At 41.0% G+C, this 26,150-nt stretch overlaps 2 protein-coding genes across 4 annotated transcripts in view; one reads left to right on the plus strand and one right to left on the minus strand.

Moving 5' to 3' along the window:
- The window catches only part of COL17A1 (collagen type XVII alpha 1 chain), a 37,924-nt gene extending 32,985 nt beyond the window's left edge, over positions 1-4,939 (plus strand). The window contains 9 exon segments of the mRNA XM_057379421.1: positions 583-672; positions 1,199-1,312; positions 1,569-1,721; positions 2,451-2,861; positions 3,041-3,181; positions 3,750-3,812; positions 3,939-3,979; positions 3,981-4,010; positions 4,187-4,939. Of these exon segments, the coding sequence (XP_057235404.1) occupies positions 583-672; positions 1,199-1,312; positions 1,569-1,721; positions 2,451-2,861; positions 3,041-3,181; positions 3,750-3,812; positions 3,939-3,979; positions 3,981-4,010; positions 4,187-4,372 (1,229 nt within the window). The 3' untranslated portion in view covers positions 4,373-4,939.
- Positions 4,940-5,112: 173 nt separating this feature from the next.
- SLK (STE20 like kinase) overlaps positions 5,113-26,150 on the minus strand; it is a 49,813-nt gene continuing 28,775 nt past the window's right edge. Inside the window, exons 8-19 of one of the 3 annotated variants that reach the window (XM_057379442.1) lie at positions 25,716-25,844; positions 22,649-24,028; positions 21,277-21,407; positions 20,877-21,000; positions 20,427-20,606; positions 18,320-18,412; positions 15,135-15,264; positions 14,787-14,911; positions 13,655-13,843; positions 12,390-12,515; positions 10,741-10,854; positions 5,113-10,268 (exon numbers count right to left, since the gene is read on the minus strand). In XM_057379442.1, coding sequence (XP_057235425.1) covers positions 10,122-10,268; positions 10,741-10,854; positions 12,390-12,515; positions 13,655-13,843; positions 14,787-14,911; positions 15,135-15,264; positions 18,320-18,412; positions 20,427-20,606; positions 20,877-21,000; positions 21,277-21,407; positions 22,649-24,028; positions 25,716-25,844 — 2,868 coding nt within the window. In that variant the 3' untranslated portion in view covers positions 5,113-10,121. Of the gene's footprint in view, positions 10,269-10,740; positions 10,855-12,389; positions 12,516-13,654; positions 13,844-14,786; positions 14,912-15,134; positions 15,265-18,319; positions 18,413-20,426; positions 20,607-20,876; positions 21,001-21,276; positions 21,408-22,648; positions 24,032-25,715; positions 25,845-26,150 lie in introns of all 3 variants that reach the window. The other 2 variants (XM_057379434.1, XM_057379451.1) reach the window with 2 other exon arrangements.

Here is a 26,150-nt window from a genome sequence, read left to right on the forward strand (position 1 = left end):
TGCCTAATCCTGGTAGCTGCAACTGTCTGCTTAAAAACTCAGCCTGGTCCATGCTCTGAACTGCGCTTTGATACCAGATCTCACTAGTGGACTGCTCCTAAAATGGAGGGAATTTCCTTTTTATGGTCTGGAAGCGGGAAACTGCAGTTTGATCACCCCAATGGCTTGAGCTGTATCTTGTCATCAGGGACATTTCATTAAAACAAATCACAAAGTGCAGAGTGTTGCTCCAGAGCTGCAGACACAGGGAGAGAAGCACAARCATCAGCCACATCAGGTCACAGCTRAGCTGCARGTCCAGGGGTGCCCCCACCTTGTTMTGAGTTCATGAGGCAYAGAGTTTTGCCAGGAATAGAGGCCTGCTGCCTGCCTGTCTGTGGGTGTCTTGTGTTGGGATTGTCAGGGCAAACTCCAACTCCAAATTCAGAACAAGGTTCAGGCTCTTTTCCCAATTCAGCCTGCTGATGGGAATCCTCCACACTGCAGGAMCCCCTCCTGCATTGTGTGTGAGCAAGCCCTGCAGCCTGCCTGCTCACACTGTAATAGCCTGGTCTCAAAATGTGGATCTGTTTGATTTTGCAGATTCTGGGATGAGCATTGGACTCCCGGGACCACCTGGGCCTCCAGGGACACCTGGTATATCCTACAGTGACCTGACAGCATACCTGCGAAGTAAGCCAACTTCTTTACTCCCATGCCATGGGGCTCTGTATGTCCCCAGTATCTTTTTTTCAGCCTTAGTCACAGAATTTCCCTTTTTGCTCATCATGACAAAAACCCTCTGGTGACCTCTTGTCCGTAGCAGCACTGCCAGCCTCTGCTGGGACCTGCACACTCTAAGGGGGTGCTGCAGTTGGATCACCCTGCTCCCGTGAGGAGCAACAGTAGTGGGGCTGTCCTGGAGATGGGCATGGAGGAGCCCTTTGTCATATCCAAACTCTGCAGCATAAAGGCATCATTTCTTATGCCACACTTCAAAAGTATATTTAAAAAATAGGGACATTATTCTCTTTGAAATGACCTGACTATCCAATGTTATATCTATGTGCAGGGAAGTGAGGTGCACCAGGAAGGCTGCACCAGAAGGTGCTAGAGAGAAAAAGCCACCTTATGYTTGGCTGTATCTGGCATAAYCTGTATTGTCAAGGAACATTARGGTTGTGGTTGTTTGGATGACTTCTCCTCTTTTGTTTTACAGACTCTGAATTCAGTGGTGTTGTTGGGCCCCCTGGTCCTGCAGGGCCCCCAGGACCTCCAGGRATCCCTGGATCACCAGGCACCTCTCTGGAGGACGTCTCTGCCTACCTACAAAGTAAAGCACTTGTGTGTTTTTTCACACCTGGCAGGAAGATTCTGATTGTAGGTGCTGGGGGGGCTGAGGCTGAGGTTTAGRTAGCAGGGATGTGACTGCCCACTGSSAACAAAGTCACTGYAAAGAAACAGATCTTATCAATGTCATCTGTAAAGGGATAGAAGCTGGGGCTGGAGMCTTTAAACTTTCAAGATCCCCAGACGTGAAATTTTCTTATCCTCTCACTGATGGAAGAAAATTCTTTYTCTCTCTCAAGGTGTTGGATACTCATCCCTTTCTGGAGCCCGGGGCCCACCTGGCCCTCCTGGCCCTCCAGGACCACCAGGCTTCTCTGGAACTGGCCTCCTGTCCTATGCTGACATCACCCACAGTGACGAGTTCAGAAGCGAGCTGATCCAGTACCTGAAGAGTAAGGGGACACCATCCACCCTCCCTGCACACATCCTAAGCCATGCTTTGCCTCGTGTAGGTGGCTGGCTCTGCCACAGCTCCTGTAGGAGCCTTCCCTGAACTGGGGCTTACAGCAACACCTTCCCTCCATGGCCAGGACTGTGCAGGACTGTGCTGCACCCCATAGGCTTTTTTCCTCTCAGTCCAAGTGACAGCTGAAATCTGTGTTGTGAGACAACAGAGACAGGCACTGTGCAGTTACAATTTGCCTGTGCTCTACAGTGAGTCCCTAGTAAGGTCACCAGCAGAGCTTTGCCATGGGAAAAGCATTTTCTTTGGCAAACACCTGCCTATAGAGCTGTGGATAATGGAGAGGTTGGAAGGTAGCACTGAGCCAGCTGTGAAGCATCAGCAGACTGAGCTCATCCTGGCAAGTCATCCAGGGCACCTCTGTTTTGGCATACTGGTCATAGAATGGCTCTTTTGGCAGAGGTGCTGAAATTGGCCTGAGAAGTGCACCCTTCTGCAAAATCACTGGGCATGTTTCCAAGATTGGGCCCACAAATTTGTGGGAGAGATGGGAAAGGGGTTCAAAGTTGATGTGCCTGCCACCTGAGAAATGGTACTGGATGAGAGTCCCTGTGATGGTTGGCAGGGCAGGACTCCACACTCCAGTCTTCATTCATGTGGTAGCACAGGACCTCTGCCAAGCCCAGAGCCCCTGAAATTTCCCCCTTGAATTTTGCAGGTGATGAAGTTCGAAGCTACATCTCAGGGCCCCCTGGGCCCCCAGGACCACCAGGGCCCAAAGGAGACAGTGGCTTTGTGTCTGGGGCTATGTCTTCATCATACCAAGGGTTACGAGCTTCTGAGCACTTGCATGGAGGRGGATCCCTTGGTGCTGAGAGCTCCCATGGCGGCTCACTGGGCACAGGCAGCTCTTACGGCAGCTCCAGGAGCAGCATGTCCTCTTACCATGCCTCAATGGGGAGTGATGGTGCTTACGATGCCTCCATGGGCACTGGTGGGTCTTTTGATGGGCTGCTGRCAGAGGAGGAATCACACAGATCAGCAGGCTCGAGCAGATCCTACAGCAACTCCTTCACTGGTTCCTTGGAYTACAACGAGCTGGCACTCCGTGTGTCAGAGAACCTGCAGAGTGAGTGCAATGCCTGCTCATCCTGACCCTCCCTATCCCAGTCTGCAGCTTCAAACTCCCTGTGCCTGGTCATGCTCTTCGCTTCCCTCCCCTTCCTGCTGCCTACAGCTCTCCCTTACATGATCTGCCAGCCAYAGTTCTCCCAGAGCTCCTTTCAAATGACATCTTTAATTCCGCAGGCCGAGGTATTCTCCAAGACCTGATGTCTTACACTGCACAGGGACCTGCAGGTCCTCCAGGCCCTCCTGGTCCCCCTGGCATCAGCAAGATCTTTGCAGCCTATGGCAATGTCACTGCAGACCTCATGGACTTCTTTAGAAGTAAGTGACATTTTGACTTGGCATTTCTGGCTCATGCGTATGAGATCTCCCCAGCCTCTCACAGACCTGTCTTTTCACCTTTGCATGCTGCAAAGATACAGAGTTGAGGGCAGATGGTCTTTCCATCTCCTTCCTTCCATGCTGGAAAAGTGCAGTGTTATCATTAGGAAGGACATCAGTTTTTCTCACTATTTGTAGGAAACTCATCCCAGATGCTGGAGGCCTCTGTGCTTACAACCTTTGTGGCCCATTTTAACATGACTGGGGTGACACACATGCAGAAACATGAGCCAGCTGCTCACTCTGCTCTCAGATTCYCCACCCTGGGCATGGGCCAGCTCCAACCCTGGTAGCAGCCAGGACATCCAGAGAGTGGCAGGGTGGTGCTGGTGAAATGACATTACAGCCTGTCCTTGGGACTTAGTTGGGACCAAATCCATTTTTAAAAATTTTGCTGGTGCTCTAATCCTATCAACCCAAGAGAAATGTCCTTTCAGTGTGACTCACAGCTTCTTTTGAGTGGGCAGYGGTTTGTCCCACTCATTCACTCTCTCATTTACCTCTCCAGCACATGGTGCCATCCAGGGGCCACCYGGTGAAAAGGGGGAGAGGGGCTATCCTGGACCCAAAGGTAAGGCTTCCCATCCTTTCCCTTTTCAGCCCTGTGATGACCTAAYTTGGTCTCCTTTCCCCTGGGCTGTCCCAGTTTGTGGGTCACTTGTGCTCAAGGGCAAATTTGGTCTTCTCATTCCTTCAGGTGACCCTGGSCCGATGGGCCCACCAGGACGACATGGGCACAGGGGACCAAAAGGAGAAAAAGGAGAGAAAGGTAGGAACATCTGCCATCCCCAGCAGAGCAGGGTTTGCCTGTGGTACCAGGGAGTGGCACCACCCATCCCTAGGAACAGAGTGAAAACACAGCCCCAGTTTTGTCTTTGTTTTGGATCTTTTGTCTTTTTGTGTGAACGTTTCAACTAACGCTCCTTTTGACTTTCTTGTCCCCAGGTGAACAAGTGTATGTTGGCAGAAGAAAACGAAGAAGTGTTGGTGTTTAAGGAAAAAGGTAGCTCWGTTCTGCAGAGGGCAGCATTCCCAGCAGCCTGTAGAGAATTAACMWAAGTCTTCRCTGCCTTAATGCTAAAACATTCTCRCCACACAGCTGACCCCTTAGAGTTGATAGTTCAGATCTGAATGTCTCTTGTGTGTGTCTAGCATGGCCCTAGTGTGGCTGTTTGCTCCCGTTACTGATGTTTGGCTTCATCCCCTGAGCTCCCAGGCTGATGTCCTTGAGCTGACAAGGGCTTCCTGCGTCACCTAGTCCAGCCTTCTTGTACTACTCCCAGATCTGTAAAAACGTGGGCTTTTTAACAACTAGCCAACTATGCAGCAAAAAGAAAAAAAGAAACAATCCCATCCCCATCAAATGCATGGTTCATCAGAGATCACATGCAGCTCACAAGGCCCATAAGAAACTATGGGACTAAGCTTGCATCACCATGGGATTCCCTCTCCACAAGCTCTGCCAGCCCAAAGTGAAGCCTGTTTATAGCAGTACAGCAAGACAGGACACACAGAGGGACCGAACCAAAGCACTTTTAAACCTAATTTGTTTAAAAATATTTTTGTATTTTTTTTCTGTTTTTTYAAACACTGGTGAAAAATAATCTTYAATGTAAACAGCCCAATTAAAGTGTGTTTTAAACCCCATCCTTAAYAGTCAGGAGACCCGTTGTGTGTTTGCAGGTTGTTGTGGGGGAGGGTGAGGCACTGGAGGAGGGGGAGATGGGTCTGAGGTACAATGGTAAATACAATTAAATACTTTTTATACTCAGTTATTTTGAATGTTCCAAATCATCCCCTTCACTCAAACACTTGTACGAATGAATCACTTGTATTTCGTGCAAGTTTGCCATCAACAAATTGAGGCGATCTCAGCAAACTGTGATTTTATTGTATTTACAGCAGAATTATTACAATATTCTACAGAAAGCCATGAAATCAAATTACTTTGAAAAACAAGACAAAAAAAACTGTTGTATGGCTGCTACTGCAAGTTCACTTCCACAAGCTGTACAGAGACCCTTAGCCAATTATTCATCCATCTCATGATTTTTGGTTGCTTTCTGTAAGGCAAAAATAACTTAGTTTGCAGTTAACACAAAACATTCAACAAACTGCTGGGAGAACACGAGGACGGCAGGGCCTCAGGCACGTGTTTTGCCACAGGATGCTCCTGCTCTGCTTCCTGACAGAAAACAGGGTGACAGTTCAACATTAGATGCCTCTCAATGTCCCTTTCTAGTTTCTGTTCTTTCAACCATTTCAGGACTGATTCTCATTACCAAAGAGGCCTTACCACCTAACTGTAATTGTGGAAGATTCTGTTAAATCAGAGAAACTGGGCTCACCCACTGCCTTCTGCTTTCAGTACAGGGGAAGTACATGAACCCTTACTCATGAGCTGGGCTTGAGCATGTTTGTGCTTAAGGGGTTTTCCTCTGGCACCAMCGACTGCCCCAATGCCAGATGTGCAAAGGAGTTACAGAAACAAAGTATGAGGACTGAGCTGGAGAAAGGGGATGCAGAACAAGTAAAGTTCTGTAAAAGAAACATGGTTAAACACTGCAATTTCCATTGTCTTCTTCCCTTTCACTGTTCTCCTCTCTCACAAGACTGAGAAATGATGGAGGATTGTGGCCTTGGCTTGCCTGTGAACAGGAAAAGTTAATTCTCTCTGACCTTACTCCAACTGCTGTGAAGATGGCAGAAGCAGCCGGGGAACGGAAAATTTGCACGGACACATCAATGCAAGGAAGTTTCACCGATCCAGTAGAGATTTTGACCTAAAATGACCCAAGTGTAAAATGCTAACAGAAAGCAGAGAACTTATTTACACAGTGATGGTCCTAAACACTCCTCCCTGCCCTTTCCTCCCACCACGAGTCACTGTCCTCAAACTTGCCCCTCTTCCCTGCAGCACATGAACCAAGAAACAGTAGATCAGTGGAAGGAATTAGCACTGAGATTATTTGCACATTTCAGTTTACAGCAAGGATGTGTTTCTGAAGTCCTTATAGCTGCAGCTGCACAGCAGCTCTGAAATTCAGGTTGCCTATAAGTGGACTTAAAGTGCCTGAATCTAAAATACCTTATTCAAATCTTTCCTATACAAAAGCAACCTTGAAATACTTGCAAGGCAGATCCTGTTTCAGTTGGAGAATCAACCTAAACATCCTATGTGATACTGCTGTCCAAAAAGACASGGTGTGACAAAAGCGATTTCACTGCTGCTTTGCTTAACTCTTAGTTAAGGTGCTACATGTCTGATTTTTAAGAAAAATAATTCAATAGAATGCAATTACCATAAAGTCCTCTGGGACAAAAGAATGATTTCTTTAACTGTGTGATTGATTAGATATTGAATACCCATGAATGCAATTTTAGWAGACTATTAGCTTAAAAAATTACCTGGAAAAAAATATGCAGCTCAGACTTCAAACATCAGTATTTAATGTGATGTGAGGAAAAACATTTTGAGTGAATGCTGCTGGTCAGAACAGTGTAGCCCTGCCACCAGGGAATTTGAATTCAGGTGGCAATTAAAAYAAAAGTTTTCCTTCAGAAGGTGTTTATAAATCAGGACCTATATAATGAATAGTAAGRACAACTTCAATATTGCATCTTTACATGCCGTACATAGTTCAGGTGTATACAMCAGAGAAAGCAGAGTGCTTGGAGAAGAAAAAATTGTTTTATGGGAATCAGAGAGAATCAAATCCTGGAGTGTTTCTTCCCCGTCAATTAAACAGCAAAGTTCCCCTGGAATTTCAGGAGGCCAAGGGCTGCCACAGCCCATTTTCCCCTGGGTTGGTAACCTCCCCGCCTCAGGGGAGCTGCAGAATGTCCTAAAAACAGGGTTAACAGGAGCACCYAAAGAGCTTTAGCCCCAGATCACCCTGGATGCCTTAGCAGTGCCAGAATGCACGTTCAGAACTCGGGAAGCACACACATCGTGAGGTCTGACCTGTCAAGAGGCTGGGGCCCTCAGGCAGGTTTTCTGYGAGGATCAGTTGTAAACACAAGAGGACAACCCACACACGGCACTGCAATCGAGGAATTTATTGCCTTTGCTTGTTTTCCTGTGGACAGTATTTACAATGTAATAAAACACAAAGGTGAGCAAATACTGATTTGTGGCCAGCTTTGGAAGAGCATGTGGGGACAATGAGAGATGCCAAACAGTAAGAAAGTACATTGTTTTGGCTGCAGAAAACACACTTTACCACCCTGGAGATGGAGCTGCTAACATTCATTAGAGGGAGGTAACATGACATAGTTTAGAGATTGGATTTTGAATCTCAGGAGATCTCTTTCAGGCCTATGTGAGACTAAATTAATTTGAATTGAATTTTCTGACACTGATMCAGTAATTGTAACACCTCTCTCGGTTCTGCAACACTTAAATCCAATTTTATCGCTCTACATGTGTAAGTAGTACCCAAGCTACTTCTTGTTACCACTCAGAAAACGTATTTTCACTCTTGATATCAATTCTCAGCCCAGTTCACAAGGCTGCAACTGCTTCGCAGGGCTCCCCACCTGGAGACCTGAGCAAGGGTTCCATCACTACATCYGATCCCGCCCTTCATCCCAGAGCTCAGTTACAGTTATTTGTGCAATTTACAATGAGATCAGATTGCAGGGCCTGTGTGAAAAGGATCTTCAAATAAAAGATGTAAGAGATTCAGACAGAGGTAAACAGAATGCCAATATATGTTAGCAGGTTATCACTGAAACAACCAAAAACGTAAGGAGAAGATTATCAACATTTCCCTGTGAGGATTTAATGGGGATGAAGGTASAGATAATCCAGAAGAGGAAATCTGCCTGCCCTGCTTACTCCCCAAGTAATGCACTGAGCCTACTTCATGTGAAATTGCAAACAAATTCTCTTAAATAGAGATGAAGATTATTTAATGTTATCTTTGTAACAGTCAATTTATGAAGGTGGAGCTTAAAAAGCAAAAGGTCTTCAAAGACTTTTTTCTCCCTACTGAACAAACAATTCAAAGAACTTTGCATTTAGCAACACAGAACATTCTAAAGATATGGTGTGTGAATTTACAACAGTACACAATACACATTTATAATAATAAAATGCCAGAAATTAAGGCTAGCTATTAAAGTAATTAAGCTATCAAAAAGTTACAAAATTTAAATTAAAACATGCATTTTCCAATTATTTACTGTGCTGTAAATTAAGTGTCTTCGTTGAGAAGGTATCGGTTCAACATCCAAGGATTTCAGCATCCAAGGTTTCAACCACAGCTGATTAAAGTCCTATGTTAATTTCTGAGTTCATTGCCATGCAGCAACACTGTTCCCATGAAATGAATGCCATGGAATGGGCACCAGTCGCATGGTCAATGCAAGCAAAACAAAATGGGTGCAGTTGATGCCCAAAGAGATCAGAGAAAGTCAGGCCTCAAACAACAGAAAGCACATACTATTTTACAAATGAAGCTCAGCATAGCCAAGTACAGCTTAAACACTGTCTTGATATGACTCAACCTCTAACCGCCAAAAGGAGTGCAGCAAAAGTGACCTAATACAGCTGTATTTCCCTACCCTACAGGAGACAGTTGAGATTTTTCCACTGCAGATCAATCAGGCAAATAACTTATGGTACATCTATGAACTCGAAAAACAAAACCTGCCTATGTTAGTAGGTGGCAGCACAAAAGCAAAACACCCAGCTTCATAAAGGAGTTTGTCTATATATTTAACTTAAATCTTTCCATAAAATAAAATGACTAAAATTTAAAAAAAAGAAGGAATCTAACATGTCTAGTGAAATCAGACTTTAGCCATGGTTATTTATAAATATGACCATCCASCTCCACTTATGTGATGGAGTTTAAATGAACAGGCTTTGGTAAGAACAGAACAATGGCTCTACCCATTCCAGGGACAGTTAGAGAAACCATGTGCATTTTGCACACCGCTTTCTAAGAAATACATTCTACAGTTTTTCAATTTGTAGAACTAAACACCTGTATGTAATAGCTAAGGAAAATAATAAACTGTGCATTTTAAAGTTAGCATTTCTTTCACCTTTACATATTTTAGTGCAAAATATTTTAGGGTGAGGATTTACAACAAAAATGGCAGTAGCAGCAAGAAATCTTGTTTTGTACAGTAACAACAATGCTAAGGAGTTCTGTGTTTTTAAATGACAAAACAGTATCCTGTTGCCAGGATCAGCATATCTAAGTGTTTCAGGCACTGTATTAATTAAACTAGCACCCCATTTCATTATGGAACTAATGGACAAAACATGTCATGGAGATCAGCTCAGTTTAATTTATGCCAGAGGTTTCTTTTGAAAGAAGTTGSAAAGGCTTTTGCCAATTGAGTTTAAACATAAGGGTTTGTTTTTTTGATTACTGGCATGTTCTTAGTAATTAGTTTCAGTCCTTGCCATGAAGACACCACTCAACATTATGAAATTTTAAACCTCTCATGGCAGTTTCAATTGTGGAATTCTCTCGTRGAGAAATCTGATGCTTAAAAACACAGTAGCAGAATTAATATTACACGGTTTAAATGTTCAGATGAGAAACCATTTTCTTTGTGATGAGAAAGAGCATAATTAATTTTCAGGCTTAAATGCAAAACCRTTGGTAATGTACTTTTAGAGACTGGGATAAAAAGCCCATTTAGTCTTGAAACACCTGAAGGACGTAACAATACCACTGTACACCAACACTCTGTTCGTTTCTTCTGTTCAGGGGAGTGAAGAAACCGCTCCTGACACTGATTGTCTCCACTGAAAACAAGACGGGCGGGGTCCCCGATGTTCGTACGCCATGGGTGAGTCAGGTTAGACCGTAAGGAGGGAGAATTCCAAACATGAAAAAACCTACAGCAGTTCCCAGAGTTACGACCCAGTGGAGTGAAGGCTGGGGATTGGGTAGAATTTGGAAATCCGGCTTTGTGTTGAAGGATTAAGGCATTCGGATTCTCCAGTCATTTTAAAGAAAACTTCCTGTTCCTGCAGTTTTCTGGCAAATTCTTCTTCCAGCATCTAAAACCAAAATCAGATTGTCACAGGATTAACAAGGCAAAGTACAAGAAACTCATTATTGTGGAGACATTCTGTCTGATATATCTCTGAAYTGTGTGAAAATCTAGTACTTTCCATTTTAAAATAAAATCCCCCAAGACCAGTCTTCACCACCKTCTACCTGCTATTCAGCACCCAAGTTTTGTAGTAACCTACTGGCTTCTGAAATAAATTCCCAACCCAGATTTACCTCCAGCTACATTTTCCATGCAAACCTGCACATATGTGCTGCAAGAGGCTGGTAACACACAGCCTGTTTTGGTGCACTTGTCCTTTGCTCAGTTTTTGCATTTTTTTATCATCTTTTGTTATGCAGTGAACTGCAACAGCTTTGTACAGCAGCTTGACTCTCCTCTGCAACACTTTTGTACTGTCTGTATTTGCGAGATCAAACCCTTGGTAATTTCCTAATTCATGAACTGCTCCCATTTACCTTTTTTCTTGGTCTCAATTTCTCTCTCCATTCCTTCAGTTCTTGGCTGTGCTCTTCATCCAGCTCTTTTAGCTTCTGAGTCTCATGCTCAACCAGTAGATGGCATTTTTCATTCTTAAAACAAGATAATCCTTATGTAAAACTAATTCAGATTAAGCAACTCAACATTTGTACAGTGACATATGTTGTCCTAATTCTTTCTAATTAGCTTATTCCGTGTAAATAGTGACGTGAATAATTACAAGATAAAAGTATGTTACGAGGCTGGTTTTTTCAAAAGCTGATCTTTCCATTGGAGCCAATTGAGATAAGAAACACTCGTAAATCCAAATACACTGCTGCGTATCATTAAGGCAGCTGCTGAGAGTGTTACTCAAAACTGTGTTTCACTGCCTAATAATGCTTTTCAAGGTCACACAGCATTTTTGCTTTGCTTTTTAAAGACAGTCTATATAATTTATTAAAATCAATTACATTAAAAAGGAGGCTRTTTTTTGGAAATATTTCAACTCTTGGTGCCAAGAGCTGAGATGAACAAATGGGGCTTAGAGAAGACACAAATGTGCTTGYAGAAGCAGCCTCAGAATCATCCTATGAAAAGGAAAACGATAATCAAACCACACCTCARCTCCACATTCCTCTCAGTAAGGTACCCAGGCATCTGCCTCACTTTGAGRTAACTTTTGAAGCATGGCAAGAAAAAGAATTATTATTTGGTTTCAAATCTCTGTACTTTTTTAAGAGCAGTTGGCAATGGTTGTGTTTCTAGGGTTCCAGTCCCAAAWGGGTCTGATGCAGAGTACAGAACCACAGCAACAACAATAAGCCCTTGGTTAGACCTGAGTGCAGCAAGGGGGCCAGTCGTCTTTGCAAAGCTCAGAGCAGCCCTAATCTGCTCAATTTTACTTGAGCTGGAATTCTCACAAGGCTCCCACGGTACTTGGGGATTTACTGGGGCATATTAGCAGCACAGCCAGAGACTTTCTGCAGCATGTAAGAAAGTGAACAGAGTAGAACGAGCTTCATTGGTCAAGGCATGATTTCTCTAAGCAATGGTTATCAGCAGGTGACCATTTAATGCTTTAAAACTGCCTTGTGTCCCTGAAACTGGGAAAAGCTGATTTAACAGAAAAGGAGATCTGGCCTCTGGTATCCAGCAGAAACATTTACAAAATGCATACCAAAAGAGACAAATCAGGGCTCCTTATCACAAGAAGAGAATTCCTCCTAAGTACCTTCCAGAAACTCACGTGCAAGTGGCAGCACTATGTAAAAACCTCATTCCTGTATTGCTGCAAACTTCTCGTGGGTAATGCCTGGTGATGCCTACCTCTGTTCTGATTAATGACATTCCAGCAAAATCAGGTTTAAAAGGAAATGCTGCCTACAGAAAATAGCCCTGGGAACTTGACAGATATTCCAGAAGAGATCATCTGCTTCTAGTTCATGCTCTTCTTGCATTTAAAATGACTCCTCATTAATTGATGGAAGCATATGAATCTGGCTATGCAGTGTGTTGCAGGCCTTTGAAAATGAACTTGAAAAAACTCTACACAGTAAAAATTAAGGAAAAGGTGTTTCTGCTTTGCCTGCATCCGTTATTAACCAGATTCCTACTGAATAGTCATTTAATATCATGTATTTTTAACCTGTAGCTGATGCAGTTCCCTGATATTTGCTTCACACTGCAGCTGAAGGTCCCGCATTTGGTTTTCGTGTTTTTGATGCTGAGCCAGCCTCTCATTCTTCTGCCTCTTTTCTTCTTGAACAGCAAACTAAAATTAAAAATTGGAAGATTATTTACATTGTGCCTCTGAACAAAACAGTTTGCATGAGTCAAAGAAYTGCATCTAACAGAATGAACACATACTGAGAAGAATGGTTCCAGAAGATTTAAGCAACAATTTTCTCTATTTTTTTTTAATTCTTACAAAGGGAGAATGCCCTACAGTTTTAATTCAATTTCTCTCTCTGCACTCTGATTTTTCCTTAAAATGCAGCACATTTCACTTCCAGATTCCTGAAATTACCTCCCTCCAAAGCTAAGTGACACAGCAGTGCTGCTGCAAGCATCGGTAARGGCTGGTGTTATACAGCTACAGGAGACCACATTTTCCACGTTTTTCATCCTTCCAGTGCTCACCATATGAAACCATGATTTGGGACTTCGGTGCAACATTAGAAAGCAAACCTCTCAAYCTTTGCACAGCATTCCCTTTTAAAGAATGAGTGAAAACCTAGAGTTTTAGTTCAAAAGCTCYGAAAAATCGAGCATCCTTAAAAATATTTCACACAATAACAGAACGATGGAGGTTGGAAGGSACTTGCAAAGATCAACCTCACTACACAAAGCAGGGTCACCAGGAGGAGGCTGCACAGGGCTGTGTCCTGTTGGGTTCTGAGCATCTCTACAAGCTCTCTGGGCAACCTGGTCCAGTGCTTGACCATCTTCACACTAAAAAATGTTTTCTCATGTTGCAGTTGGATTTTCTGTATTTCAGCTGTGGCTGCTGCCCCTCACCGGGCACCACTGGGTCTCTCTGTTGGGTGCTTACACACGTGAGTAACACCGTCCTGAGCCTATTCTCCTCCAGGCTGTGGCATCACAGGTATCCCCAGTGGCTCCTCATGTAACAAGGCACTTGAGTCCTCAGTCACCTTCAAGGCCCTTTGCAGGACTCGCTCCAATAAATCCATGTCTGTCTTGGATTGGGAAGCCCAGGACTGGACCCAACAACTTCAGAAGAGTCTCACCAGGGCAGCAGAGAAGGATAATTTCCTCTGACCCCATCCAGTGCATCAACCCAGTTTGGTACCATCTGAGGACTAGTGATAGTGCACTYTATTCCATCCTCATATTTACATCACATTTAGCATTTGCACTATTCAATCTAAGTATGCATTTATTCATTACCTGCTTAATTTTTTCACGATCTTGGTCTGGAGAGGCTAATGAATTGATTCTTAAACTTTTCTTAAACATGGCCATCCGAGTCTTTGCTTCACTTCGCTGGATTTTAGGCAGCCTGGCTCTTTCCTGAGTTTGCTTATTCTTTAACTCCTCTATAAGGCGTTGATTATACCTCTGCATTTGTTCTGTTTCCTGAAATGTGAACCACGTGAAAATGTTACACAGTGACCATGATATTATACAATGTCCATCTGTTTTCATCAATGAGAGCCTCGTGAGAGTTAGTGCCTCTTAACAGAAACCACTCCCAGCTCCAGGAATAACAGTGGGAAGGAGAGGATTCTTCCAGAGATCTCTGGATCATGCCCAGCCCCAAGAAACTTYTCTAATAAATGTAAATCCACATACATTTTACTGGTTACTCAACTCCTGCACTGCCTTTTACAAAGCCTGTTATTCAAAGGGAGAAATTCCCTTTTGTGTAACTGAACTCCYGGGCTGCAGCTGTGGAGGGGCAGTTTGCTGCAAAAGCTGGGGAAAGCAACAGCCCACATGGGATAAACCAGAGTCAGCAGAACGAGCCTTCAGTGGAGGCTGCTCATGCTTTTATCACCAAGGAGATCCCCTAACAACTCCCTACTGGTTTACATTTTCAAAAACTGAACTATTTGCTTTTGTGTAAAAACCAAAATGCCTTGTGGAAAATAAGGATTTAGCTATGAAGAGACAGTTGTCAGCTACTTGCCCAGAAGCTAATCCAGTTCATTCTGCTCATTTAATTCCAGGATGATTTACTTCTGAGCAGATTTGTTTAAACACAWATCAAAATTGGTTTTGGTGGATAAGCAGAATTCGGTATTTTTTATAGTAAAAGATTGATGTTGTGGTTCACTGGTTTTTATTTTTAAACAATCAAAAGGGAAAATAGAGTTTTTTATGCTTCTGTATACTACTGAGGTATTCAAATAAGATGATTAAGATTTTTAATTTCAGAAGAACACRTAACAGCTTCAAAATACTCATGTGGGTCTTGCCTGTGCAAACAAACAGTACCAGAGGAKATCCTAAGACTACTTGATAAAAAAAAAAACAGATCTTAAAATCCTTAAGAGAAAGTGTCAAAGTCAACACTAACCTTTTCATGCCTCTTAAGCAGCTGGTGTCTCTGCATGAAGTACTGATCCTTGAGCTGCTGCTTGAGGAGCTGGTGTTTCTCCTGCAGGTGCCGCTCCTCCAGCTCCCAGAATGCAGCTTCACGAGCTGGAAGAGAGGAATGTTAGCTCAGGAATTGCAGTCCCATCCCATACTTCCCAACCTCCTGGTGGATGTTCAGAAGTAGCCTACAAACGCATTTTAAAAACAATGCTGTTCCACAGCAAATGTTTTTGTTMCAGTTATAGATTAATCATTAAGGTTTTTGATGCCATGAAGTGAAGACAGAAACCACCAGTGCCTGTTTCAAAGAGAGCCTGGTGCTGGATACCTCTCATGAGCTGCTGTTTGTTGTTGAGGCAATCTCGTTCAATCGTGGCCAGTTCTGTCTTCTGCTGCTGAATTATTTTCTTCAGRGATGCATCCAGTTCTTGTTGCTGTTTCTGCACAAACTCCTGCTCCTGGTAAAAACCAATAGAAGTAAATTAAACTGGGCTCTTCTAATCACATTAGATGTTAATGAAACTCCCAGTTCTCTCAGCATTAGCTAGATATGAAAACAAATACATCTATAAAAGTTTGAGCTAGCATGCCTTGGCTGTCGAATTATCCATCTTTTGTTTTGTGCAGAGACGGTAAGAGCATATTAGCATTTACATAGTAACTTCAGAAATGACACCAAAGGCAACAAACTAGCCAGCAATCTGCAACTCATTCCTTCTCTTGCCTCAGAACAAGTTGCAGGTTCAGAGGTAGCAAAGACAACACTCAATCTAAAGTTGATCTCATTCTGTCAAGGGTTAATTATTCATTTATGTAAGAAAATGAAAGTATGTATGGTTACTCTGCTTTGGGTGGTTATTTAAAGCCTATTTATTTACACAGTAGGGCTTGAGATCTGTGTGGTTTATCTTGTCCTTAGGGCAGGGCTGTTGAGGCTGGGAGTTCTGCAGGACCACAGTGCAGACACCCCACGGTTCTGCAGGGCCATAACCCGGTCACACCCGAGCTGAGCTGGCTCCTCACAAAGGGATTGATTTATCACCTGCATCTCCCCATTATCCAGGTGCATCACTGTGGCATCCCATCATGAAAAGCAGGCAGTGGCACAAGTCCCCCTCCCATGCCCCAAGACCTACTGCTGCCTTTCTTCTTTGCAATTATTAAATATTATAAATGAGCATGCAAGCGTGCACACACACACACAAACACACAAACATTCACACACCCTCCTTGAGAACAAGAAATTAAATCAGATGCTCCTATCACGGTATCAAGGTCAAAACAAAGGACAATGGCAGAGTTTTGTCAGAGTCAAGGTTGGCTGCTKAAGCACCTGCTATTCTACATATAAAATGGAATTAAATGCTCAYTAAAAGTACTTTCTATTGTGACCAGAAGAATCCTGGTTTTCATCTTCACAGAAAGTTATTAATAGATGAGGCTTTCATGTCTCTCAGTGGTGAGCAGAATTACACCGAGACAGGTAACACAAAACCAGAGGTGAAATAAGCTGACAGTGACAGATCTGAGCGTACAGAAAGAACTGGAAGGTGATGTCTGTAAATTAAGTCAGACACATCTAATCAAATTTATGGACTGACAAAAAATACTGTTGTTTCCCTTTACAGATGAGAAGGATAAGAAGACTACTACAARTTTATTATTTTGAGGGTGCAGGCCCATAATTAATCCAGTGTTTAATTTGCTGAGAGATTTTGATTTGGAGGGAGTGGGGGAAAGCTGTTCTAGTCATGGTCAAAAAGTAATTATGCTTGAGCTTTACACATTTAACCATTTAAATATCATTGCTGCTCTCTCTACAGAGTAACTCTTACAAAGTTTTATACCTGCTATTGCTGTAAGATAAACCAGGCAACCTCAGGAAACATTCTGGCCTTTCCACCTCCCACCTCTACTCAAGTACCACGTAAAACAAAGGTCACCAACTTCACCAAAAAACGTGTTGGGTGGTTAAAAGGCAGACAGTGCAAGACAGTCAACCTTTTTCAAAGTCCCACTTGGTAATGCCCAATAAATACCTTAAAATAAACTCAAGTATCTTTAAAATACATGGTTTCACTGCACACACAGCATACAGGTCACACAATGTTTCTCACATGTGCTGAACAARTATCATGTTGCATGTGAACCCTCAGTGTCTTGCTCAGACTGAGTAACTACTGTCAKTTGGATCTTTTGACTATGGGTAGTGCACAATTACCCAAATTGATGCTAGCCAGTTTGGAGACAGCAGTGACACTGATCAGCACATATGAGCAGAAGGAGAAAACACACATCCAGAAAATTAGGAAAATAAACTTTGTTGTGTTGCATTTTAAGACTTACATCCTGCATTTGTGCGTTGAAAAGTGTACATGAAGACAACTGAAAAGACTGAATCATAACCTGAGCAACACCCTGTGGGACAYAATGTAATTCTGTGTCATAATATAGTGAAATGTATTTCTATTCTTAAAGAAAGGAAGAAATGAAATCTGCTGTACATTAGTAATAAACATTTAAATTGTCAAGGTTAATCACACAAGTGGATGCTGATGGAAGTTCTCGACATTCTAAAACTAAATATCTTCATCTTATCTAGTACTTATATTTCCAAGTAAGGATATTTCACATTTAAAACTTCCTTTCACCCCTCCTCAACAAACTGAARCCAGCAAAGGAAATTAACCATGTCAATACAAACACTATGAAAAATTAGATTTTTGTTTGCTTAAAAAGTTTAGAMAGGTATCTTTGGTATGGGGAAAGTGCTGCAACTCAATCACCTGATAGCCTGGGAAATCCCCTCTTAAATTAAACACATAATCAAATAAAGTTGCTATTATTTTCTACTAGGTCACTCACATAAACATTTAATCTTTAAATTACTCAATCCAAACCTGCTCTGCTGTGGTTCAAACTCGTTCTGTACAARCTGTGGCCATCACAAAGCCAGTATTTTTCTAAAATATTAGTCCTCTTTCTAGATAGGTCTTCGRAAAGCAGCAAGTTCAAAGGCATGAAATCACAGATGATGTTTTGTAAAGTTTCCATACACCTACACTTTAACATTTAAGTAACGTTTTACCTGATCTGTTCTGCTCCTATAAACAAGATGTCTCATGCCCTCATATTATATACATTTTCCTCCTCTGCACTTGTGTAGTTCAAAACTTCCTCYTGACTATAACCTTTAAATTTTGAAGGACCTGTGGAGTACTTACCACTTGTAAAAGCACTGTAAATAAACTTGCTGTAGAAAAACACCATTCCTTTTCAGTAGAGCACACAAAATACTACACTTGACAGTACAAACCTGGGAACCGCTGCTCCTATATTTTACCCAGTTAAGTCTAAGATGTGACATGGGAGTACTTGAAGAAAGAGAGCAGTTTGTAGGGTTAGTTTGAGTTAAGTTTCATATTCACTCAACAACAACAAGAAGTGAAATCATCAAGCTGTGTGAATAYTGCTGCCTCTTGTATTTTAGTAGCTTGAAGCTGCCGTTGTTACCTGAGCATGCTGGCTTTGTGCAAGCTCCTCTTTCTTGCGTTTCATGAGCTCTTTTCTCAGCTCTTTTGGTGCTTTCTCCACTTCACATAAAACCTACAGTGTATATAAGCATGCAGAAGGTGGCAAAAAGAACACTTTGTCTCCACAGCAAGCATTACTGTGAGCATAGGGGACATGCAGGTCAAGCACTAGAGGTACTGGGAAGCATGCATTACTTCAGTGGCAGGGATGTTAGTTTAGTGAAAAGAGCTTAATGAAAAGAAAAGGAACAATAGGTGCTTTATGCATGCCAGCAGTGCAGAGAGGAGGGATGTGCCAGCGCTTTTTGCATGCAAATGCTGCCCARTGCTCTCAGAAATGGCAGTGCCTGCTTGTGTTTCCATGCAGCTGCCAGCAGAGCCAATAGTTAAGAAAACCACCACCTGCAAAAGTGGCATTTTCTTGAATCACTATGGCTAAAGGACTAGAGCATGTTACTTCACATAAAGCTGTGAAAAATGGTTGGAAGCTTAAAATAACTTCCACKGAAAACCTGCTATTTCCTATTTCTGACACTGTCTCTAACCTGAATTCACAAGATGCCATTATTAGCATCTCCGACCATAAATTACATCTACACAGCTTATGTCTTTAAAATAAACATACAAGCAAACAAAAATTTATTTGATTGCAAGTGTTTGGTTCTGAAGAATTTAAAGCAAAACCCACCAATAAATAAGAATGTTTTCAAGAAACTTCRTGACACGTATGCTGGGATGGAACGTGCTTCAGTCCACGGTGAATTAGACTAGATTAGCAGAAAGATTCTAAATATAACCTGGCTAAATCAACTGACTATTAATCTGTTAATTKGCTGATGAGTTTTATTTAGGAATTACAAAAATATAGCATTGTACCCTCCAATATAGCATGGATAGTTTTAGAGCAGCAGCTGCATTTTCCTTTAAACTGTACATTGCCTTTTTAAGCTTTAAACACAAAACTATGCACCCAGAGACAAACGCCTGTTTGTTTAATAGTGGAAGCATCATCAGAAAACAGAGTCCAAATCACCACATGCTATTCCTGTGTCCATGAAAGAACTGCTTTTAGCTCAGAGCAATACGCAAAATTCTTCCCATTTCCCATGTAGGACCCAATCACCAATGAACAGAGAGAGACTCAAAATGCAAGAGATACCGCAAAAGAAGAAAAATTGTTATTTACATATGAGCATACGGTTCAATCAGAATACAACTTTATTTTTAATGCACTTTTGTGCTACAGGAACATTCTATGCAAAAGCATGGATAGTACTAGCTTTCTAAAGACATCTCTGAGTCTAGTAACTATTAGAGCAAACACTAGAGCCATTTATATACAAATGGGTACTACACAGTTGAACCAAAAATGAAATAAAACAGCTTTTAAGATGCAAAATCCATATGGAAAGACATTGCCTTTCCTTAATCCAATGCAAATAAATTGCACGAGGTGTCAGGATCATTCATTTTGCCTTTACTGTATGATATTTATGAAACTAACTGTAAAAAGATTTTAGGTTATCCAGACTTCTCACTACTGGGTTTCCTTTTTGAGCTAACAAACCAAATTTGTATTACTGCTGTCACTTCATATAAAGAAATTCTAACAACTACAGCACACATTCAATTAAAAAATCTAGCAAATTAACAAAAAATAAATGTGTCTGAAATTAAAGTGGTTCGCAGTAGAAATCAAGACTGTATTATTGTCTTTGAAATTCTAGTTTGATAAGTATTTACAAAATATCTATATTTTGTTTAAAGTAGAAATCTCAAATATTTTCCATAATCTTTTTGAAAGTACTTTTCTTTGATTTACTATTTGAGAGAAAATATTAAATACCCTGTGAAAAAAAAAAAACCTTCTAACTTGGTGATATTTCCTAGATTAAATCAATACCTCAAGCTTCCTGTCAGCTGTTTGTATTTCACTTTAGGCAGTTAAACAAAAGAACCAATTCTGGCTGATAGTGACACTTCCAAATGTCAGTACAGCACAGTGTTGACAAGGCTTCTGGGAGACCTAATCTCAACTGTTTGCTATGTCCATACTCCTTATTTTCTACATTATCATCATCTCTTACCTCTTTTTTTTTGTTTTTCAGCACATTCTGGAATTTGGACAACTCCTTCTCCTGTTCTGCCTTGATGCGCTTTGCTTCATCCCGTAAGCGATTTGTGTGCTCCTGCTCCAGGCGCTCGATCGTCTGCTTCTGCTGCTTTTCCAGGTTCTCGATCTCTTGATCATACTGTCGCTTTTTACTCTGTCAAAATAATTTACCACCTCTTTTTAGAAGGCAAAGTCCTTTYCAGTGAAGTGCTGCAGCACAGCAGGGAATGGCCATGATGGACTGTTCTGGCAGGCAAGCTCCAACACAAGCTGGGCACCCCACAATGGAAMATATTGCTTTTTATTTAAGAATGAAGGTTAAACTACAACCATCATGGCAGGAAACACCTGACTGCTGTTAGCACTATTCTGCCTATTCCATCAAGATGTCGTGTTTTAAGAGCACCAAAATGCAGGAACTCACTGTCATTTCCTGTTCAAAACGTCTGTACATCTGCTCTCGCTGCTGCAAAAGTTTATTGCTGAGCTGCTGTTGGGCTCTCTGCTCCTCTTTCTGAAGAAGTCTCAGCTCYCTGAGCTCTTGACGTCTAACAAGGAAAAAAGCTAGTTAATACTGATAGGAAAACAAAAGAAGTGGAAAATTACAAAAGACAAAAAGGAGCATTGACAACTTTGGCCCAGGAAAACTAGTTTTGAACTGTTTGTCTTAATAGGAAACACTTTATATTTACTTCTATTGAAAAAATAATGTAAATTCATTCCCAAATATAACTGAAATAATACGATTAGCCCCCTTCTTTCATTCAAAGAAAAAAATACCAGCTGCTAATCTCTTAAAAAAWTTTACTTTTAGAAATACTTACCGTAGAAATCGCATTTCTTCACTTTTTGAGTCATTTTCAGTAACTATTTTTGATGTGGTTACACTCACTTCTACTCCATCAACGACAAACTTCCGAGTTTTCTTTAATGTTTTTTTCTGTCTTCTAGTTTCCTAAATTAGGCATTGATAAGTTATGTATTTAAGCTATTTTTTCCCCTTTTTCTTAATATTATATTACATCAAATATTTCTAGGAATGTCTACTATATAGTAATCAGGACTCCTTCTCACTTATCAGGTGCCTCACTAATCAAGTGAGAATTTGAAAAATTCCAATAAACTGAAACTTTCTAGKAAGGAAAGCAACACTGCAATGACTGATTAACCAAAGTACCAGCAGAAAAAGAATTAAACTCTGAACAGAACTGATGCAGTTTTACTTTCAAGAGCTGAAGAAAGCTGCATTTTCTGTTTGTTTTTCCCCAGGCACCAACAAGTATTTAATTCTGAAAAGCAGATCTGAAAGAGGGTAACAATTTACTCACATATTTACTTCTGCTTTGGACATAAACAAGCGAGTTTAACTATATATATATATATATATATTAGCCAAAAATCATATGATGATCTTGCTGACAACTTGAGAAGTTGTCAGAGCTGCTGTTGTTTTCATTACAGGAGAAGAGGGACCTCAGCTGAAACTGTACTACCTCCTTTGTGTCAGAACAACTGCAAACACCCTTGTGTTTAGCACAGCCATGCCAAGTTATTGGGTTTTTTTGTTTGTTTGGCTGTCTTTTTATGTTTGTTTTTCCTCTATTCAAGCCCATCTTACACAGTTACTACCTTAATATGGCTATATTCATGTTAATATAAAGATTACAAATGAAGTTCATAGTCTGAAATTTGCTTTTTCTGAGTAAGCTKATTCATAAGTGGCAAAACTGCATGGATAGAGTACAACCACAGGACAACAGTGATTGGAATAAACATATCCAGCAGAATGTCTGCCTTGGATCTCCCAAATCTAAACAGAGAGACAGAAGACKTAAGTACAGGAATTCAGTATAAGATTAGATGCTCCAAGAGATTTTTCCCACTACCAACTCTGAACTACAACTGTTCACAAATCTTCACATTTAATATTGTTACACTTCCTGTTATAGGCTAGTTAACATTTTAAAAATACGATTAYGCAATAAAATAAGAAACTAATCAGCATAACTGCACAAAATCCAGACATTATTATAYTGTGTAATTTAGAATACTTTGGTTTCGACAAAGCTTTGTATCTGTGTGCCATACTGGTTTCTCCCTCCATACCTTTCTTTGTAGCAAAGGTAAAATTTGGCAGATAATTTTAGGGTTACATTCACATAAGATTTTATCTTAAAAATATATGCTTACACTTACCTGTAAAGATATTGATCCTGTCTCTTTGTTTTTACTAAGGAAACTAGAAATGGACAAGTTCAAATCAATGCTGCTGTTATCAGCTGTAGAACCGGTGCCTGAATCAGCATCATTTTCCTTCAAATTCTCTGATTCCTGCTGTAAAGTCTCAGTATTGCCTTGATTATCTGTTTTGACCTTCTCATTTTCTTCTGTGCTAATACTAATACTGGGGACTGGAGTGACATCAGAGTCATCAGCTTGTTCACTGACAGCATCTTGAAGCTTATTCTTCATTATTTCATCAGAAGTAACTTCCAGATGTTCTTTGTCCACCTGGATGTTGTTTTCCTGAATATTCTCAGGTCCGGGCTCTCCTGAATTTTGGTCCATTGCAGTCACTTTATCCACCASTTTATCAGGAATATCCTCAGGTTTGTTCTGTAATGCCTTCTGGTYCTCAACCTCTTTTCCAGAGTCTTTGATCTTTGTCTCCTCTGTGCTCTTTATATTACTGATACCCTCATTTTCACTTTYTGCCAGTTTCTTGTCTACTTCGATCACTTTATCTTGGCTTTCTGATAGAGTTTCTTCAGAGCTGATTATCACAGGGACCTGCTTAGCCTGACTTTCCACTGGCTTATCCTCCAGCTCAGGTATTTTATCCCCATCACTGATGGGTGTTTCAGCAACAGCATCTATCTCCTTAATGTTTTCAATTCCATGCTTTATTAGTTCCTTTTCTTCATTGGACACTTTAACTGYAGCATTAGGCAGAGTTTCTGTAGTGGTGTCTATTACTGCCTCTTTCTGAGCTTCACCTTTATCTTCCTTTTGCTCTGCATCTCTACTTTCTGCAGGGACCTTTTCTTCCTCACCATCCAAGAGATCTGTTTTCTTCTCCTTCTCTTCTTTTTCACCAGTTTCCTTAGAAATGTCTTCTTCAGTTTCCATGCTATTTTCAGTTGTAGGTACTACTTTGAGTTTATCATCTTCTGTCTGTTCATTAGCCATGGAATTTTCTCTCTCTATTTTTGGGTGAGGTTCATTCTTTATTTCCACATCAAGTTCTTTCCCTCCTTTCTGGGGTTCTGTATCCTCATGTGCTTTTTCCAGGCTTTCTGTGTTCTTTTCTGCTGGCACCATTTTGCCTTGCTCATCTTCACCAGTTGGCACAGAACCATTCTGCACTTTCACATYGCTAATGGCAGTATCATGTATGTTATCAGCTGTTTTCCTACGTTTAATGTCTTCAGATTCATCTCCAGTTGTTTTGTCCTCAATGATGTTACTTTCTGTCTTCTCAGAGAGAGATTCCAGGACAGAGGCATTCTGTGAAAGTTTATCCTCTTCAGAGCTGGCAATACTAAGGTCRGAGGATGCACGTTTCTCTGCAGGTAACTGCTAAAAAATTAAAGCGAGAAAAATGTTTAATCATTCTGTAACTTAATCAAAGCAATTTTATGGAAGAATGTCTGAACAGAGACCAATATTGTTTTCACATGCAGYTATATGAATTTGTTAACCTCAGAGTCCTTCCCTTGGACTATCACAGAAGTGCATGAACTGCAGTCTCTGACCAGAAAGTTTCACTGTGATCAAGGGAAAAGGATCATGGTCWGCAGCTACTCTTCAAGGGTCTTTTTCTTTTCATATTCCTTTTTTTTTATCAGTTCAGTTCCTCAACAATCCCAGCTACAGTTGGGTTTGAAAGACACAACTTTGTGCCAGCTAGGCAAGCAAGAAACTGCAGCTTTAGTTACTGCAGCACTGATAAAATGAAATATTAAGACCTTTTTCTGCTTCACTTGGTGTTCTTTGCTAAAAACGCCTGAAAACTTTTGATCTTGTTTTAATCACTYTGAAACCCCATAAAATGGTGAAAATCTCCAGCAGATCTGATTAAGTGGCAGTACAGAACTAGAACAGAAACAGTTACCTCACTGCAGAAACTGCTGCTGCTTCAATATGAATGAATGTTATCAGATTCCATACAGATATCCAAAAGAATATAGTAATAAAGCAWCATTTTAACCACAATTGCCCTTTCACTCTTCAAAGTGATTGCAGTATCTGTCTGTCTGTAGTTACTGTCAGAACCCTGTAATTTGCAGATCAAGCTTCTGATTTGCCATGGGAACATCCTAGGTTAGCTGTTGCAGCAAGCACAGGTTTGATTGTGCATTTCCTACCTTAAGGATTCCCCAAAATACAAAAAACAATGCTTTTTAAGTCAGAATGGCATTTCAAATATTTCTTTATGCAACTGTTCTAGAATTTTAATGTTGATCTCCCAGGAGTGTTTAAAACTACCCCAAGTAAATAATGTGAAGGCCTCTCCCTCACACTTTCCTACAACACTGGGAGATAGTTGTTTGAGTCCCAGGGTGGACTTCACTCCAGCCCTCCTGGGACTGATGAATTAGCAGCTCATCAGCAGAAGGAGGTGGTGGGTGATCCAGAGGAGGGAAGCTGGTGGGAATGCACCTTTAGAGATTGCAGRGTGGACTGGGAACATGGTAAGAAGGCCAGGGGACGTGAGGAGTGTGCTGATGGGTGAGGGGGGAATGGAGGCTCCTGCGCCTGCACTCTGCAGCCTGGACATCAGGGCTTTCCCTCTGAGCARCCCCACTCACACTGGGAGTCTTATGCATCCTTACAATACATTCATTTTTAAATATGTGGGTTTTTCCTTTTCTTTGATAGCCATGCTGTAAAATCGTTAATTTAGTTTACAGCATAATAGTCAAATAACTTTCTCAATCTTTTAAACACTTCATGGAATACACATTCACCCAGTCATTATGGCTTAAAACCATTCACATAAAAATCAGTATCCCATTTTTTAAATATCACATATATATACAAAAAATAAAGATGTTAGCCTTTATTAGCTTTTATTAGTAGTTTTTAAGGAGTTCAAACATGCTAATTTTGAAATTGCTGATTACCTATTTTGTAATTAGGCTAGAATACACTTACAATATTATTCTTAGAAGACTGAAAGCCAAAGTTGAGCTAATCCGAAACGGAATTTTCTGTGGGAAGTAGGCGACTGCATATTCAAAAAAGTAAATTTTAAACTGACCAGAGAATTTTCTGTTTCTTCTTCTTCATCCTCATCTTTACCATCTTCAACTTCTTCTGTAACTTCAGCCTTAGCTTCTGCAATCAATTCTCTTATTGGTTTATTTGAAGTAACAGTAACAAATGGATGCTTGTGAAAACAAAAAAAGTAAGTACAATATTAAGTGATGACTTCRTAGTTCACAGTGGGAAAGCCATAACTTGAAAGAAATATAACTTCAGAGAGGTGTTACTTTGGTTCTCTCACATTTGAAGATTCACAATTAACATTAATCATAAGAAGTCTTAAAAATCAAAACATTTGTATTCAAATTTACTGTATAAGTAGTCTAACAAACWTGCTAAAAATACAAATGATTCATTTATACTGACCTTTTTCACAATCCAAAGGATAGAAGTAGAAAGRTTTTTAAAAAGGTTATTTTTCCTGGAATTA

Source organism: Malurus melanocephalus, unplaced genomic scaffold (assembly GCF_030028575.1).
Source record: "Malurus melanocephalus ecotype Western Australia unplaced genomic scaffold, MMel_1.1 scaffold_12, whole genome shotgun sequence".
Lineage (NCBI taxonomy): Eukaryota > Metazoa > Chordata > Aves > Passeriformes > Maluridae > Malurus > Malurus melanocephalus.